The 18,980-nt window shown below is 48.2% G+C and overlaps 1 protein-coding gene across 1 annotated transcript in view; it reads right to left on the minus strand.

The window, feature by feature from the left end:
* LOC119969933 overlaps window positions 1–18,402 on the minus strand; it is a 28,139-nt gene extending 9,737 nt beyond the window's left edge. Inside the window, exons 1-3 of the mRNA XM_038803901.1 lie at window positions 18,143–18,402; window positions 17,795–17,946; window positions 9,531–9,699 (exon numbers count right to left, since the gene is read on the minus strand). Coding sequence (XP_038659829.1) covers window positions 9,531–9,699; window positions 17,795–17,946; window positions 18,143–18,224 — 403 coding nt within the window. The 5' untranslated portion in view covers window positions 18,225–18,402. The remainder of the gene's footprint in view (window positions 1–9,530; window positions 9,700–17,794; window positions 17,947–18,142) is intronic.
* Between the last annotated feature and the right edge of the window lie 578 nt (window positions 18,403–18,980).

Raw genomic sequence — 18,980 nt, forward strand, 5'->3', positions numbered from 1 at the left:
GAGGTGCGGGAGATGGGTCGGACACGGTTGAGAACTCTGTCAACCACAGTGGGTGGGAAGCCACGAATAACAAAGAATGAAGACATGTCAGCAGCACCATTTTGGAAAGTGGCAGCGTTGATACAGAGGCGAAGGGACTGGGAGAATGGGATGAAGTCCTTGCAGGATGTCGGGTGAGAAGAGCTGTAGCCAAGATAGAAACCAGGATTGTTTCTAATTTTCTGTTGCAGCCACGGAGCAGGAACTGAGAGTGACTTTCCGCCTCGAGCTGAAATGTCCCAGACCTTACAAGGCAGTTATGGAATAGTCTGGAATTAGTCCCAAGAAATTGGATAAACTTTAAGAACCTGATAAGTAGCCAAAGATTTTCTAAGGGCAAGTCAAAGTGTAAATGGGGAGGTTTGGTTAGAGTTTTAATCTAAAGTATCTGTGATTGTGTTGAATTGTGATTTCAAATGTAAAGTATAAGTAATTGCTTCAGACCATGTTTATTTAGTACTGTTTGTTTACCTGGTTCTTATATAGTAAAATTGGAATGTTGTGACTTGATTCTTTTCGTGAATAACTACTGGGTGTTCAAATTTCTCTTTTAAATGTTCACTGTCTCCACGGGGATTGTAACATTGAATTTTGCCATAAATGCACTAAAAGGGCATATTTTTGTTGGGTAGAGAAAATGCTTTATTAAACTGTGATTGGTTTATAATGATAGCTAAACAAAATAATTTATCTTCGGTAAAATATATCCCAACAGCTTGAATTTAACCATCTTTTCATTGGAAATGCTGCTTGTCCAATAAACTGTGAAATTTGAGTCAATAGATTCGGAAAAGATAAAGGGTAAAAGGAATGTGAGGTTTAGCTTCAATACTTAAACATTTTTTTAATAAACATTTTATTGAGGTACTTTTTGGTATTATAACAACAACACAATAAACAATGTACATGAAACTATAAACATCGTGCAAAAGCCGTCTCCCTCCCTTACAGGTCCCACCTTTATTAACCCCCTACTCTAAGCTAAACTAACTTCTGCTGACGATTAATTTTCCGCGAAGAAGTCGCCAAACGGTTGCCACCTCCAGGCGAATCCTAACAGTGACCCTCTCAAGGCAAACTTGATTTTCTCCAAACAGAGAAAGCTAGCCATGTCCAATAGCCAGGTCTCCGACTTCGGGGGCTTTGAGTCCCTCCAAGCTAATAGTATCCGTCTCCGGGCTACCAGGGAAGCAAAGGCCAGAACATCTGCCTCTTTCTCCTCCTGGATTGCCGGGTCTTCCGACACCCCGAAAATCGCCACCTCTGGACTCAGCGCCACCCTTGTTTTTAACACCATGGACATGACATCTGCAAACCCCTGCCAAAATCCCCTAAGCTTTGGACATGCCCAGAACATGAGGACATGGTTCGCTGGTCCTGCACATTTTGCACATCTGTCTTCCACCCCAAAAAATTTGCTCATCCGGACCAGTGTCATGTGAACCCGGTGAACGACCTTAAATTCAGGCTGAGCCTGGCACATGTTGCGGACGTGTTGACTCTACTCAACGCGTCCGTCCATAGACCATCCTCTATCTCTCCTCCCACTTGCGCTTCAGCTCCTCGGTTTGTTTCTCCTCAGACCCCATAAGTTCCTTGTAAATGTCCGAGACGCTCCCTTCTCCTACCCACCCTCTGGAAACTACCCTGTCCTGAATCCCCCTTAGCAGTAGGAGCGGGAAGGTTGACACCTGTTTGCGTAGGAAGTCCCGCACCTGCAAATACCTGAATTCGATTCCCCTCGCCAGCCCAAACTTCCCCTCCAGCACCCTCATACTCGGAAAGCTCCCCTCTATAAACATATCCCCCATCTTCTCAATCCCATCTCTCTGCTATATCCAGAACCCCCCCCCATCCATACTTCCCAGGGCAAACCGGTGATTATTACAGATTGGGGACCAGACCGATGCTCCCTCTGCTCCCACATGTCTTCTCCATTGCTCCCAGACTCTCAGGGCCGCCACCACCAGGGGGCTGGTGGAGTACCGTGCCAGCGGGAACGGCAGAGGCGCAGTTACCAACGCCCCCAAACTGGTGCCCTTCCATGAAGCCGCCTCCATACGCTCCCATGCCGACCCCTCCCCCACTTCCTGATCATGGCTATATTCGCCGCCCAGTAATAGTTACTAAAATTTGGCAGCACCAGCCCGTCCTCTCCTTGGCTCCGCTCAAGCATTACCTTTCTTACCCGCAGGGTCTTGCCCACCCAAACAAAGCCAGAGATCACTTTGTTGACCCGTTCAAAAAAGGACCACAGAATAAAGATGGGGAGACATTGAAACACAGCAGGAATCTCGGGAGGACCGTCATTATCACCGTCTGCACCCTCCCAGCTAATGACAACGGGAGCGCGTCCCATCTCTGAAAATCGTCCTTCATTTGGTCATTCCCGCTCCACTTGAATGCCTAGGTACCTAAAGCTTCCCCCTACTAATCAAATTGGCAGCTCACCCAATCACCTTTCCTGTCCCCTCACCTGGACCGCAAACATCTCACTTTTCCCCATATTTAGCTTATACCCCGAAAACCGGCTAAATTCATCTAGAATCCTCATGATTTCTTCCATCCCCTCTAATGGGTCCGATACATACAGAAGCAGATCGTGGGCATAGAGTGAGACTCTGTGCTCCACCCCGCCCCCTCCCCCCCAGACCAGCCCCTTCCAGCCCCTTGAGGCTCTCCGAGCAATTGCCAACGGCTCTATAGGTAGCGCAAACAAGTGGGGAGAGGGGGCATCCCTGTCTCATCCTCCGGTGCAATCTAAAATAGTCCGATGTTGTCCTATTTGTCCGTACACTTGCCACAGGAGCCCGATATAGCAACCTGACCCAGTCAATAATGCCCCGCCCAAATCCAAACTATCCCATTATCTCCCACAGATAATCCCATTCTACCTGATCAAAAGCCTTTTCTGCATTCATTGCGATCAAAACCTCCACCTCTCTCCATTCCGGGGGCATCATGATCACATTTAACAACCTTCTTACATTGGCTACCAACTCCCTACCCTTAACAAACCCCGTCTGGTCCGCCCCAATAACGTCCGGAACAAAATCATCAATCCTGGAGGACAATATTTTGGCCAGCAGTTTGGCGGCCACATTCAACAGGGATATCGGCCGGTAGGACCCACACAGCTCCGGGCTCTTTCCCGCTTCAGAATCCGCGAAATTGTGGCCTGTGACATTGTCGGGAGCAGCACCCCTCTTTCCATTGCCTCATTGAACATCCTCATCAACACCGGCCCCAATATCTCAGAGAACGTTTTATAAAACTCCACTGGGTACCCATCCGGCACCGGGACTTTACCCGCCTGCATGGCCTTCAGACCTTCCACTATCTCTTCCAACCCGATCGGGGCCCCCGCCCTTCTACCAGCTCCCCGCCCACCTTTGGGAAATTCAGCCCCTCCAAGAAGTGCCTCATCCCCTCTGGCCTCTGTGGTGAATGTATTCACCTAAGTATGAGCTGTCTGTATAATGCTGTGACCTATGACCTTGTACTGGAACACCGGTGGCTCCGCCCTCCCCGGGGCGATATATAGACCGGCCACCTGTGGGTGGCACTCATTTGTACAGCAGACACTGGCAGGCGAGTTCCTGGGTAATAAAGCCTTATATTCACTCATTCTCATAGTGAATTGCCGGTATAACAATTTATTATCCAGCGACAGCACCATGGAAGCCGCTCTAAAGCCAGATAAACTCGAACTCGACGCGCGAGCGACAGAGGCCAAGGAGATCTTTGCACATTGGCTTCGCTGTTTCGAGACCTACCTCGATTCCTCCGCAACGCCTCCCTCCGAAACCCTCAGCTGCACCTCCACCACGCACGGGTGAGCCATTGAATCTCCGTGATGATAGAGAAAGCTGCCATGTACGAGGCAGCGGTCGTGGCCCTCAAGGCGCATTTCGTGAAGCCCGTAAATGAGGTGTTCGCAAGCCGGGGAATCGCTGGACGAGTACCTGGAAAACCTAACCCTACTCGTGAGGAACTGCAACTATCGAGATGTGACGGCGGAGGAGCACATGAAGCTGCAGATACGGGACACCTACGTGGCTGGGGTCTGGTCTAATTACATCAGGCAGCGCCTGCTGGAAAACGGGGCCACTGACCTGCAGGACATGGTCAAACTAGCCACCCCATTAGAGGTGGCCTACCAGAGCCTCAGCGCGTTTCCCGCGGACCTGGTGAACCCCTCGTGGGCACCATCGTCGCAGCCCCCATAAGACCCGACTACGTCACAGGCCTGTGCCGCGCGGCTGCCCGTCCAACCCCGGGAACCGCAGTGCTACTTCTACGGCCAGGGTCAACTCCCCCGGCAGCGTTGCCCAGCCCGCATAGCGACATGCAGCAACTGGCAAAAAGGGACACTTCGCCAGAGTCTGTTTGGGCCGACCTAAAGCCCAGAAGTCGAAACTCACCAGATCCGACCCGTGGACTCACCGGCCCACCAACCCCGCAATGTGGCTGTGTGCCGACCGGCAACGCCCCCTTCAGACGCGTCATCAGCCTCGTGCGACTCGTGGGGGGCCGCCATCTTGCCCGCCGGCTCCAACACCAACCGACATGTACAACTCATGGGGACGGCCATCTTGGCCGCCGGCTCCGGCACTGCCCGACATGTGCGACCGATGGGGGCGGCCATCTTGGTCACCATCTACAGCCCAGCCCGACACGTGCGACTCATGGGGGCCGCCATTTTGTGACCCCGATACCGCCGACCACGCAGGCTACCAGCAGCTTGGCGCAGTCACCCTCGACCAGTCGCAGCCAAAGCACCTGAAAATCTCCATGATGGTCGTCCGGGTCAACGGGCACGAGACCCCCTGCCTTTTCGACTCCGGGAGCACGGAGAACTTTGTCCACCCTGACACGGTAAGGCACTGCTCCCTTCACATCTACCCCGCATCCCAAACAATCTCCCTTGCCTCCGGATCCCATTCAGTCCAGATCCGGGGGTACTGTATCACTAACCTCGCGATGCAGGGCGCCAAGTATGCTCGTTTTAAGCTGTACGTCCTCCCTCACGTCTGCGCCTCCCTACAGCTTGTATTAGACTTCCAATGCAGTCACCGAAGCCTGACCCTACAGTTCGGCAGACCCTTACCCCCCCCCCTCACGGTATGTAGCCTCGCGACCCTTAAGGTCGCCCCCCCCCTCGCTATTCGAGAACCTCACCCCCAACTGTAAGCCCATTGCCACCAGAAGCAGGCGGCACAGTTCCCAAGATATGATTTTTATCAAGTCGAAGGTCCAGCGAAGGAAGGGATCAGAGGCCAGCAACAGCCGCTGGAGTGCGCTAGTGGTGGTCGTCCGGACCGGGGAAAAGAATCAGATGGTTTTGGCTACAGCCAGACCATTAACTGGTTCATGCAACTGGATGCGTACCCCCGCATAGCGGAGATGGTCAACCAGATCGCACAGCACCGAGTGTTCTCAACAATCGATCTGAAGTCGGCCTACCATCAGCTCCCGATCCGCACGGAAGATCGCCACTACACTGCCTTCGAAGCAGCCGGCCGACTCTTCCACTTCCTCAGGATCCCTTTCAGCGTCACTAACGGGGTTTCGGTTTGTCAGAGAACGATGGACCGAATGGTGGACCAATACGGGTTGCAGGCTAAATACCCGTACTTGGACAATGTTACTATCTGCAGCCATGATCAGCAGGGCCATGACGCCAACCTTCAGAGGTTCCTCCAGGCTGACCAATCCCTCAACCTCACATATAACAAAGAGAAGTGCGTTTTCTGCACAACCCGGCTAGCCATCCTCGGTTATGTCATGGAGAACGGAGTCCTAGGGCCCCAACCGTATCCACCCTCTCACGGAACTTCCCACAGCCTCAAGGCCCTCAAACGATGCCTGGGGCTGTTCTCCTACTATGCCCAGTGGGTCCCCAACTATGCGGACAAAGCCCGCCCACTTATTAAAACCACCACATTTCCCCTGACAGCTGGGACCCGCTCGGCCTTCAGCCGCATCAAGGCCGACATCACTGAGGCCGCAATGCATGCGGTGGACGAGTCTGTCCCCTTCCAGGTAGAGAGCGATGCATCAGACGTCGCCCTGGCCGCTACCCTCAACCAGGTGGGCAGGCCAGTAGCATTCTTTCCTAGAACCCTCCAAGCTTCCGAGATCCGAAACTCCTCGTTCGAGAAGGAAGCACAAACCATAGTGGAAGCAGTGCGGCACTGGAGGCACTACCTAGATGGTAGGAGGTTCACCCTCGTCACCGACCAGCGGTCAGTTCCTTTATGTTTGACAACGAACAACGGAACAAAATTAAGAATGACAAAATCTTGAGGTGGAGGATTGAACTCTCCACCTACAATTACGATATCAAGTATCGTCCTGGGAAGCTCAATGAGCCCCACGATGCCCTGCCCCGCGGCACATGCACCAGTGCGCAAGATAGCCGACTTCGGGCTATCCACGATGACCTCTGTCACCTGGGGGGGTCACCTGGCTTACCCACTTTATTAAGGCCCGCAATCTGCCCTACTCCACTGAGGAGGTCAAGGCCATGACCAGGGACTGCCAAGTCTGCGCGGAGTGAAAACCGCACTTCTACCAGCGAGACAAGGTGATGCACTATCAATTACGCAAAGACGAGAGTAGGATAAAATCGAGGCTTTATTACACTGAGATGTGTGGCCTCCTACAGCAGCTGACGAAATGGCTGCTGTACAGGGAGCACACATATTTATACTCCGCCTACTGGGCGGAGCCAGCAGGCAGGGATCTACCCCGTACATGTAGTACAGGGGCCATACCATAAAGCACCTATATCAACATCCTATATATACAATATATACATCAGTGGTGACTATCACATTCACCCCCTGTTAAAAAATGAGTCTGGCGGGGGTGGTGGAGAACTATATACAGAAAATTGTGTTTTAAAAGTACAGATAATATTACAAATTCAGGCGGTCCGGTGCCTTGATCTGTCGTTGAGAGCGGCGCAGTGCTGGTGGCGACTCCGGTGGCGGCTTGGTCTTCGGTGACTCCGGACGTGTCAAAATCCTCTTCATCCCAGGTGTGGGCAAGGGGAGGACGGATTGTCCCGGAGCGGGGGCTGCGGTGGGGTGCGCTGGGGGAAGGGAGGGTGGTGCCGGATCGGGGGGGGGGGGGGGGGGGGGAGGTGGTGGGGGGGGGGGGTGGAACCAGCTGGTGCCTGGTGCCAGGTCCCTGAGGGAGACTGTGTCTTGGCGGCCGTCGGGGTACACTACGTAAGCGTCCTGCGGGTTTGCGTGGAGTAGCTGTACCCTCTCAACCAACGGGTCCACCTTGTGGAGTCAAATGTGTCTACGGAGGGGAACGGATCCTGGAGCTGCCAGCCATGTCGGGAGCGAAACCCCAGAGGCGGACTTCCTAGAGAAGGCAAAGAGACGTTCATGGGGGGGTTTCATTTGTCGCGGTGCACAGGAGCGACCTGCGTCGAGGAGGACCTCCTGCCAGTGGGAGGCCGGGAGATTTCTGGTCCATAGTGCCAGCTGGATGGCCCTCCAGACCGTCCCATTCTCCCTCTCCACCTGCCCGTTTCCCCGGGGGTTGTAGCTGGTCGTCCTGCTCGAGGCAATGCCCCTGTTGAGCAGGTACTGGCTCGGCTCATCGCTCATGAATGAGGATCCCCGGGCGCTGTGGACGTAGGCGGGGAAACCGAACAGAGAAGATGGTGTTGAGGGCTTTGATGACGATGGCAGACGTCATGTCGGGCATGGGACGGCAAAGGGGAATCGGGAATATTCATCGACCACACTGAGAAAGTACGTGTTGTGGTCGGTGGAGGAGTGGGGCCCTTTGAAGCCCACGCTGAGGTGTTCAAAGGGGCGGGAGGCCTTCACCAAGCGCACACAGTCTGGCCAGTAGAAGTGTGGTTTACGCTCCGCGCAGACCTGGCAGTCTCTGGTGATCACCCTGACTTCCTCGATGGAGTAGGGCAGGTTGATGAAATGGTAAGAAAGTGTGACCCCGGGGTTACAGAGGTTGTCATGCAGGGTCCGGAATCGGTCCACTTGTGCGCTGGCACATTTATCTCGGGATAGGGCATCGGGGGGCTCGTTGAGCTTACTGGGGCGATACAAAATCTCATAGTTGTAGGTGGAGAGCTCGATCCTCCACCTCAAGATTTTATCGTTTTTGATCTTGCCCCACTGTGTGTTATGAAACATGAAGGCAACCGACCGTTGGTCAGTGAGGAGAGTGAATCTCCTACCTCCAATGCCGCACAGCTTCAACGATGGCTTGGGCCTCTTTTTCGACGGAAGATTGCCGAATTTCGGAGGCATGGAGGGCGCGGGAAAAGAATGCCACGGGCCTGCCTGGTTGAGGGTGGCGCTGGTTACTGTCTTTACTAACCTGCAGGTCAACCCAGTGCGGAGCATGGTCTGAGATTGTGATCGCCGTGTACCGCGTGTCCACCACCCCTGCCAGTAAGGCCCTGTTCAAAATGAAGAAATCGATCCGGGAGTACACTTCATGCACATGTGAGTAGAAGGAAAACTTCTTCACCCTCGGCTGCCCAAATCTGCTCCATGAACCCTTCTAGTTCCTTTGCTATTGTTGGCACCCTGCCTGTTTTCAAGCTTCACCAGTCCAAGCCAGTGTCAATAACTGTGTTGAAGTCCCCTCCCATGACCAACCTGTGCGGGTCCAGGTCCAGTATCTTCCCCAGCATCCTCTTTATAAACTCCACATCATCCCAAATTGGCGCATACACATTTACTAATACCACCTGCACCTCCTCCAATTTCCCACTGACCATAATGTACCGACCTCCCACATCCGAAACTATTCTACCCGCCTCAAATACCAACCGCTTATTGATCAGGATCGCGATCCCTGTAGTCTTTGAATCCAGTCCCGAGTGAAAGACCTGACTGACCAAGCCTTTCCTCAATCTAATCTGGTCAGTTACTCTCAGGTGCGTCGTCTGCAACATTACCACGTCCACCTTCAATCCCCTAAGATGCGCGAATACACGTGCCCTCTTGACCGGCCTATTGAACTCTCGAACATTCCAGGTGATCAGCTTAGTTGGGGGACTCATTGCACCCCCCCCCCCACCTTCGCCGATCAGCCATCCCCTTTTTTGGGCCCGCCTCCAGCCCATGCTCCGCACCTCCACCAGCCCACCCCAGGCAGCCCCTGCCCCCAACCTCCTCTCTGTCCCATGGCCCAAGTCCCTCCCTCATCAGCAGAACATTTTTTCCCTCCTCCCCCCCCAGTAACAACACCCTGTAACCCAACCCCTTTGATAAACCAAACATATGCACCCCCACCCCCCACTGTGCTTCCGTGAACTAGCCCACCCAGCTAGCTTGGTGGCCCCCATCCCTGGCACCGGATAGTCTCCCACCTATTGTTCCCTGATATGTTATTTCAATGAACTTTCGAAAAAGCGGTTGGAAATATATATATTTCCAAAATGAACAAAATAGTTATAAATGTTTGAAGAATCTCTCGTTCAATTCTCTCTTTACCTGTAGAAGATGTGTAATCCTTTTCTTCCATAGCAGCTTGAAGAGTGTGAGCAAGATACCAAAATCCCATCTCACGCAGAACACTGCAAAATGACTTGAACACGTGGCCATCAGCATTTTGAATAATCTCAAGAAGTTTGGCCACCTTCGTCTCTGCCAAGTCCTCTAACTGTATGGATTACCAATTACCTGTGTTAGTTTTGTTTATTCTCTTTAAAAAGGTGTTTTTAAAATTGTATATCCTCACCACTAAACCCGTGGACAGCTGTATACTTTTGTAGGTGTCCCTTCGAGTACTTTAACACCTGTGCTGATCTTCATAACATTCTATCCAGTTTCTGAACCAGACATTCTGAAAGAGGTGAAGAGGTGATTGATACACATTTCCTTGGTGGTCACATGGACACTCTGGTAATATGGGGACAAAAGAGGGTCAAATGTCAGTAGCGGGTGAGTTCTCCCCAGAACATTGGCACGCACAGCATGTAAGAGCTGCTCAGAGTATTCAATGAACTTATTGTTCAAAGTTCATTTGGTGCTGGTTTAGCTCAGTGGGCTAGACAGCTGGTTTGTAATGCAGAACAAAGCCAGCAGTGTGGGATCAATTCCCGTACCAGCTGAGAATTCTCAATTCGCCCTCTGTGAACCCGAACAAACGCCGGAATGTGGCGACTAGGGGCTTTTCACAGTAACTTCATTGCAGTGTTAATATAAGCCTACTTGTGACAATAAAAATTATTTATTATTTGTTGGTCGGCAGTCATTGGAGGCCAGCATGTCTACACTTGGAGCCTGTTCCACAATTGCTATTCTAAAAAAGATGAAATTTTCATTTCTAACCTTCCTTGGGTTCCTGGTTATGTACTTTTCCTATTCTCTAGTTTTACAATCACAATTTACGTGAAATGAACTTCTGAAAACTGCATCAGTTATCACATCCAAATACTTTTCTATTTTCACATTTGCCAATCAATACTCTTGTGTTCTCGTGTTAAATCAATGTGGTTCCTATGATACAGCATGAGATAACAAAATAATTAGATTTATTGTGATTATCTGCAGACAACATTCAGCAAACTTACAAATTCCATCTGGGCAAGTATCGTTGTAATTAGTTGTATTTAACAGGAACGTTGAGGGAACATCCATAAATTCGGTGAATCAGAATTTTTGCTGTAATTTCAGTGAAATTGAGGGAAACCTTGGTATTTTAAATGTGTTTTTTTTGTTTGCACCATTTCTCTAGGAGTTCCACCAAATTTCAGCTGGAGAACCTCGGTGGAAATTTTAGGCATAATGCTTAAATTGAAACAAACATTTAGCCCTGAATTTACATGAACAAGCCTTCTCCAACATTTAAATATATTGTGGTAATCTGCAGCCAGAACTCCCTTTTCTTCTTAACCATCGATACCCGTGTCCAACAAAAATCAGTCAATTTCAGTCTTGCAAGTCTCAATTGTCCCTGAACCTAGAATATTCTATAGAATAGTAGGGGCTGGTTTAGCACACTGGGCTAAATCACTGGCTTTTAAAGCAGACCAAGGCAGGCCAGCAGCACAGTTCAATTTCCATACCAGCCTCCCCGAACAGGCGCCGGAATGTGGCGACGAGGGGCTTTTCACAGTAACTTCATTGAAGCCAACTCGTGACAATAAGCGATTATCATTTCATTTTTCATTTTCATATTCTGGGGACAAAAGGGTTCTGGATTTCTACTAAGAACAAAATGCTGCCTGATTTCGTCCCTGGATAATCTAACTCTAATTTTAATATTATGCCCCTTTGCTTTTGATTCCCCCACCAGAGGAAGTTGTTTTTTTATCAACTCCTTTTAACGTTATAAACCCCTCGATCTGGCGCTATTTAGCTGAAGCATAACTTCCTCCCCATTGTAATCTAGCCCCACGAGGGACACAAATCTTGAAACTTAGGGTGGAATTGCCACAGCTGGTATCCACCAGTAGTAACCCCAATGAGGGTGTGCACCCAGTTGCATGAAACTGTTCAGTAGCCATACCATTAAAGACGTAGAACATTAACCTGCTCTCACCTCTCGGCTAGATCCTGTTCTGTTACCATTCAAACATTGACAAACTAAATTAACAAAGTATAGGCCATAATGTGATTTCAATGAAAGACTACAGAAGTGTCGCTAAAATGGATATTTCATGGGGCAGCACAGTGGTGCAGTGGTTAGCACTGCTGCCTCACTGCACTGAGGACCTGGGTTCAATTCTGGCCCCGGATCACTGTCCGTGTGGACAAAGAACAAAGAAAAGTACAGCACAGGAACAGGCCCTTCGGCCCTCCAAGCCTGCGCTGATCATGCTGCCCATCGAAACTAAAATCTTCTACAGTTGCGCGGTCCATATCCCTCTATTCCCATCCTATTCATGAAGTTTGCACATTCTCCCCGTGTCTGCATGGGTCTCACCTCCACAACCCAGAAAAAGATGTGCAGTCAGTGTGGTGATATGCATCACTGTAAATACACAAGGGGTTAATGTAAATACACGCAGACTAGCTAGACACTAGAGGGAGCACCAGAGACATGACACACAGACATTCAACCAATAGGCCAGTAGGATAGGACACGACCAATGGGCATTCACGACACACACAGAGATGACACTACCACAGGAGGGCATTACACCAACCCATATAAAAGGACACAGCACACATGATCTTCCTCTTTCCAGTGGAGGCACTCAGTGAATACACAGGTTTGATTTGAAACACATCACACCCACCACGTGGATTGTAGCGACTGGTTCGTCAGTCTGAGTAGCTATAGCAGGATTAACAGGAGAGTCGAATCCAAGTAGGAGAATTGTTAACAGTTTAATAAACGTGTTAAAGCTATCTCCAAGTCTGAACCTTCCTTTGTCAGAGTGCACATCAAGGAAGCAGCTTATCCTACGTCAAGAGCATAACAAAACAGTTAGGTGAATTGGCCATGCTAAAGTGCCCCTTAATTGGAAGAATTGAGTACTCAAAATTTATTTTTAATACATGGATATTTCAAAATAAAATTAGGCTTTAGTTAAGTAAAAGGAAATATATACAGTTTTGAGATTCATTCAGCCAGTAATATTTGCATTCTGATAACCACCCAGAGAGTAGATTATTTAAAATTGCAATATTATTTTCACAGAAAATGTTGGAAATATACCTGATCAAAGAGGTTCTGAAATGGAATGGCATTTGAACAGAGTGGATTAATTGGGAATTTGGGGAAGAGGGCGAAGGACCTAGGATATGGGGATGGGATATGGAGTTGAAGTAGAGAAGGGGGTGATGCACAGCCAAATATAGAAGAAAAAACAAGTCAGTCTGGAAGGCAGAGAAATTATAGACAAGTTGTGGAACAAGGGAGTAGTATGGCAAGCCTGCTTGGCATTTATTTTCATGCAAGACGTCTTGAGCAAGGCAGATGAGTTGAGGGTGTTGGTTAACACATGGGATATGACATTATTGCTATTGCAGAGACATGGTTGAGGGAGGGGCAGAATGGGCAGCTCAATATTCCGGGGTATAGAATCTTCAGGTGAGATGGGTAGGGTGTGCGTAAAAGAGGAGAAAGTGTCACAATATTAATCAAGTAGTCAATTACTGCAATAAGGAGGGATGATACCTTAGAAGGTTTCGCAAATGAGCCTATATGGATAGAATTTAGAAACAAAAAGGGGGCAATCACATTGCTGGGAGCGTACTTATAGGCCCCCAAACAGTCAAGGAGAGATAGAAGGGCAGAATGTAAGCAAATCTCTCAGAAATGTAAGAATATAGGGTAATAATAGTAGGGGATTTCAACTTCCCCAATATTAACTGGGATAGTCAACGTGCAAAAGGCTTAGAGGGGGTGGAATTCTTAAAATGTATCCAAGAGAGCTTTTTATACCAGTACATAGAAAGTCCTACAAAGATCGGTGCTGGACCTAGTTTTAGGGAATGAAGCCAGGCAAGCGGTAGAAGTTTCAGTGGGGAGCATTTTGGTGATAGTGACCATAACTCAGTAGGATTTAAGGTAGTTATGGAAAGGGACAAAGATGGACTGGAAATAAAGGTTCTGAATTGGGGGAAGGCCCATTTTAATAGGAATAGACAGTATCTAGAGGGAGGCAGTGGCAAAGTAGTATTGTCACTGGACTAATAATCCAGAGACCCAGGGAACCCGGGTTCGAATCCCTCCAGGACAGATGGTGAAATTTTAATTCAATAAAAATCTGGAATTAAAGGCCTAATGATGACCATGAAACCATTGTCGACTGTCGCAAAAACCCATGTGGTTCACTAATGTCCTTTCAGGAAGGAAGTCCATCATCCTTACCTGGTGACTCCAGACCCCAGCAATGTGGTTGACTCTTAAATGCCCTCAAGGATGGGCAATAAATGCTGACCCAGCAAGCGACACCCACATCCCAAGAACAAAGAAAAAAATATGGCAAAAATTGACTGGGAGCAGCTACATTTAAGAAAACCTACATCAGAGCAGTAGGATTCATTCAAAAAGGAAATAGAGCACAGGGCTAACATGTTCCTGTAAAAGTGAAAGATGGGAGAAACAGGTCCCGAGAACCCTGGATGCCAAGGGATAACCAGGATTGGACAAGAAAACAAAAGGAAGCTAATGGCGGATACCGAGGGCTCAAAACAGCGGAAGCCCCAGAGGAGTACAGAGAGTGCAGGGCGTTACTTAAAAAAAGAAACAAGGAGAGCGAGAGAGGGCATGAAAAATCACTGGCAGGTAAAATAAAAGAAAATTTGAAGGGTATTAAGGGCAAGAGGATGACCAGGGAAAGAGTAGGACCCATTAGGGACCAATGTGGTGATCGTGTGTATGGAGCCAGAAGACATGGATGCAAAGTACTTATTTAAAACCTCCCTTGTGTTCACTATGGAGGAGGATGATGTAGGTATAGCAATCAGGGGGTGGACTATTGGAAAAATATCTGAGGGTCAGAATTAATCTCCACTTGTGGTGGCAAGAATTAGTCAAGGATAGTCAGCATGTCTTTGTCAAAGTGTGATCATGTCTTACAAATTTGATTGAATTTTTGGGGAGCTGATTAGGTATGTAGTTGAGATCAGTGCAGTTAATGAGGTCTACATGGACTTCAGTAAGACCTTTGACAAAGTATTGCATGGGAGACTAGCCTAAAAAGTAAGGTCCCACGGGATCCAGGGCAATCTTGCAACTTGGATCCAAAGTTGTCTCAGTGGCAGGAAGCAAGGGTGTTGTTCGAAGGTTGTTTTTGTGACTGGAAGCCTGTGTCTAGTGGTGTTTCGCAGGGATCAGTGCTAGGTACCTTTCTGTTTGTGGTGTACATCAATGGTTTAGATATCAATGCAGGAAGTATGATCAGTAAGTTTGCAGATTACACAGAAATTGGTGGTGGTAAATAACGAGGAGGAAAGCCTTAGATTACAGGATGATATAGGCGGGCTGGTTAGATGGGCAGTACAGTAGGAAATGAAATTTAACCCTGAGGAGTGTGATGTAATGCATGTTGGGAGGACTAACAAGGCAAAGGAATATACAATGGTAAGACCCTAGGAATGTAGAGGATCAGAGGGACCTTGGTGTGCATGTCCGTAGATCCCTGAACACAGCAAGGCAGGTAGATAATGTGATTAAGAAGACACTTGCATTTATTAACCGAGGCATAGAATGTAAGAGCAGGGAGGTTATGCTGGAGCTGGTTAGGCCCCAGCTGGAATATTGTGTGCAGTTATAGTTGCCACACTATAGAAAACAAGTGATTGCACTAGAGAGGGTGTAAAGGAGATTAAACAGGATGTTGCCTGGGCTGGAGTGTTTCAACTCTGAAGAAAGTCTGGATAGGCAGGGGTTGTTTTCCTTGGAGCGGAGAAGGCTGAGGGGGAATCTGATTCAAGCTGTATAAAATATGAGAGGTTTTGATCAGGTAGATAGGCAGGGATTTTTTCCCTTAGTGGAGGGTTCAATAACCAGGGGGCGTAGATTTAAGGTAATGGGAAGGAGTTTAGAGGGGATGTGAGGAAAAATGTTTTCACTGAGGGTGGTGGGAGGAACACACTGCCTGAAAGGGTGGTAGAGGCGGGAACTCTCACAACGTTGAAGAAGTATTTAGATGAAATACCTTAGCATACAAGGCAACAGACCAAGTGCTGGATTAGAATGCGTGATGCCCAGCGATGGGCCACAGGGGCCTCTTTCCATGTTGTCAAAGCTCTATGACTATATCCCAGACCAATTTGGCACTTTTAAAGCCATAAGAGTAAAGTAAGTCCATCCTTGGTAACATCCGTTGAGTTGCACCCCAAATATTAACCTTTCTTTCTATTTAAAGATGCTGACTGGCCCACTGTATTCGCCGCATTTTCTGTTTGTGCTTCAAACACTTGCACTTTCACAGATTCTGCACTAAGAACCAGGTGAAAAGGACCTTGTGAAGTAGCTGTTTTTTTTTTATAAATTTAGAATATCCAATTCATTTTTTCCAATTAAGGGGCAATTTAACGTGGCCAATTCACCTACCCTGCACATCTTTGGGTTGTGGGGGTGAAACCCACGCAGACACGGGGAGAATGTGCAAACTCCACACGGACAGTGACCCAGAGCCGGGATTCGAACCCGGGTCCTCAGCGCCGTAGGCAGCAATGCTAACCACTGTGCCACCGTGCCGCCCTTGAAGTAGCTGCATTAACCATTGGATTAGACTGTGACAGAGATCCAGCAAAGGCCCCAGTCAAAAACACAGGTATCACTGCTGACTGCCTCTAGAATGACTAACAATTATTGGTAATTATATAGATGAAGGGCACCTCAGAATCTTAATCTGCTGTCAACTCCATTAATCCTTGCTGGAAAAGAGTCAGCCTCATAAAATCCTAATTTAACTTCAGTAACTATATTTCTAGCTTGCTTTTTTAGATAGAATCCTGATTTATGAAAAAAATGGAAGCAACACTACATTGAAAACTAGGAGGAGTCTGGATAGAGTACATAGAGATAGATTGTTCCCACTGATGGAATGATTGGCAACCAGAGAGCACAGATTTAAGTAGCTGGTGAAAGAAGTAATGATTGTTTTTTTATTTATTTTTTATTTTTATAAATTTAGAGTACCCAATTCAATTTTTCCAATTAAGGGGCAATTTAGCGTGGCCAATCCACCTGGCCTGCACATCTTTGGGTTGTGGGGGCGAGACCCACGCAAACACGGGGAGAATGTGCAAACTCCACACAGACAGTGACCCAGAGCCGGGACCGAACCTGGGATCTTGGCGCCGTGAGGCAGCAGTGCTAACCCACTGTGCCACCGTGCTGCCCCGTGAAAGAAGCAATAATGACACAAGGGAAAACTTTTTAAAAATAAATTTAGAGTACCCAATTATTATTTTTTCTAATTAAGGGGCAATTTAGCGTGGCCAATCCACCTACCCTGCACATCTTTGGGTTGTGGGGGTGAAACCCACGCAGACACGGGGAGAGGAAAACTTTTTTTTTTAAATGCAGGAAGTGGATAGGATGTTCAGTGCATTGTCTGAGAGTGTGGCAGAAGCTGCTGCCTTGCAAAAGGTGATTGGATTACTATCTGAAAAGCCAAGTTTGGCTGAGTTACAGGGAAAAAGCAGGGTAGTGGCACTAGCAATGTTGGTCTTGTAGAGAGCCAGCACAGATAGGATAGGATGAATGGCCTCATGTACAGTAACCATTCTATGATTTAATGCAAATGGAACAAAACCTCTCTAGTCATAAAGCGGCTAGCAGAGGTATGAAAAGCAATTCGAGTTTACAGTTTAACAGGTTTAACATTCACGGACTCTGGGAGCAAGGTAGGCCCCCACCCCCAACCTTGGCCCAGTCACTTCTGCTTCCTCACAAAGTTATAATAATAATCATAAATCTTTATTGTCACAAGTAGGTGTACATTAACACTGCAATGAAGTTACTGTGAAAATCCCCTAGTCACCACACTCTGGTGCCTGTTCAGGTACACTGAGGGAGAATTCTGAATGTCCAAATTACCTAACAGCATACCAGTTCTATTTGGGACTTGTGGGAGGAAACCGGACCACCCGGAGGAAACGCACGCAGACACGAGGAGAACATGCAGACTCCGCACAGACAGTGACCTAAGCCGGGAATCGAACCTGGGACCCTGACGCTGTGAAGCGACAATGCTAACCACTGTGCTATCATGCCGCCCTTAATATGCCGACATATTATAGAGGAAATGGGTGCTCAAATCTCCAATGGAGGAAAAAAATCCTACCTCAATCTGTCCTATTTGGTCAGTGGTTAAGACTCCTTTCTCCTTCAAACTCCGATATAAAGGAGGAGACAACTCGAGTTGTTTGACCAGGAAAGAGAAGTAGGATCGAATTACGTTGGAATGGAAGTTACCTCTTCTGCCAGTCTTTTCACCTAATTTGAAAGAGATACAAGAATGATTATGAAAGAAGATATTTTACTTCAATTCTGTTTTCCCACCACGAAACACACAATTCAGGAAACAGCCAAGTGTAAAGTGGGATATGCATTACTACATCACACCCAGAACTGAAATGACTCCTTCAACAGCAACTGTGCCAGGGATTAAGGATTCGGTGCAGTAACTCACAATGATTTAGCTGCTCTCTAAACGTTACTTTTTTTTTTCGATTGCTGACCGATCTGGACATCGCTGCAAGATTGCCTTCCATTTGTGAGGTTACAAAAGTGAGGGAGCTACGCTGGCATCATCCCGCAGTGCAGACCCTTTGCAGCAGACAGAACTCCAGGGCCTAGCTCCCGTCTCAAGTCTCAGAGGCTTGGCAACCTCATATCAGGGAAGGTCATTCATAGGCATTTCAATCAGGCGAGTGTCGTTACTTATCAACACTGCACGTAGAACCCAGCACAGGAACCAGACAAAGTGTGAAGCATGTCTTCTGTGCTTGTTGTATGTAGTTGCTAGGTAACATTAGGATTTAAGTGAGAGTTGCTTAGCAGGACCGTGGAGGGATAACCTCACAATAAATAAAGAGCAACTGGAGCTCCCAGTGCACAGTGGTGGATCGGGGCTAAGAAGTGGAGTGGGGGGAGCTTGAGTTTAATCTCATTCACAGTTGGATGGAAATCGTGAGAACAACATATTGTTTGGTGGAACCCAGGAAGGAGTGATTGTCCGAGAGAGAGAGTGTGAAGAGGGAGCTGACCGAGCCCTTGTAATGTGGGTCTTGTTCAAAAGGTGTCTATTTGGACAGAGCGAGGGGGAGGGTGGGAGGGGGATCCTGTTCTTGAGACTCACTCAGCAGAACCTTACATCTGAGGAGCTGGGTACAATGTAAAATGCAGAACGGCAAAAGTAGTTATCTATGGATTACTATGAGCCCACATATAAATTGCCAAAGGAACAAAGGTTTAAACACATGGCTGAGAGAAAAAAATGCAATGCAATGCAAATCGCTTATTGTCAC

The sequence above is a fragment of the Scyliorhinus canicula genome, chromosome 8 (assembly GCF_902713615.1).
Source record: "Scyliorhinus canicula chromosome 8, sScyCan1.1, whole genome shotgun sequence".
NCBI lineage: Eukaryota > Metazoa > Chordata > Chondrichthyes > Carcharhiniformes > Scyliorhinidae > Scyliorhinus > Scyliorhinus canicula.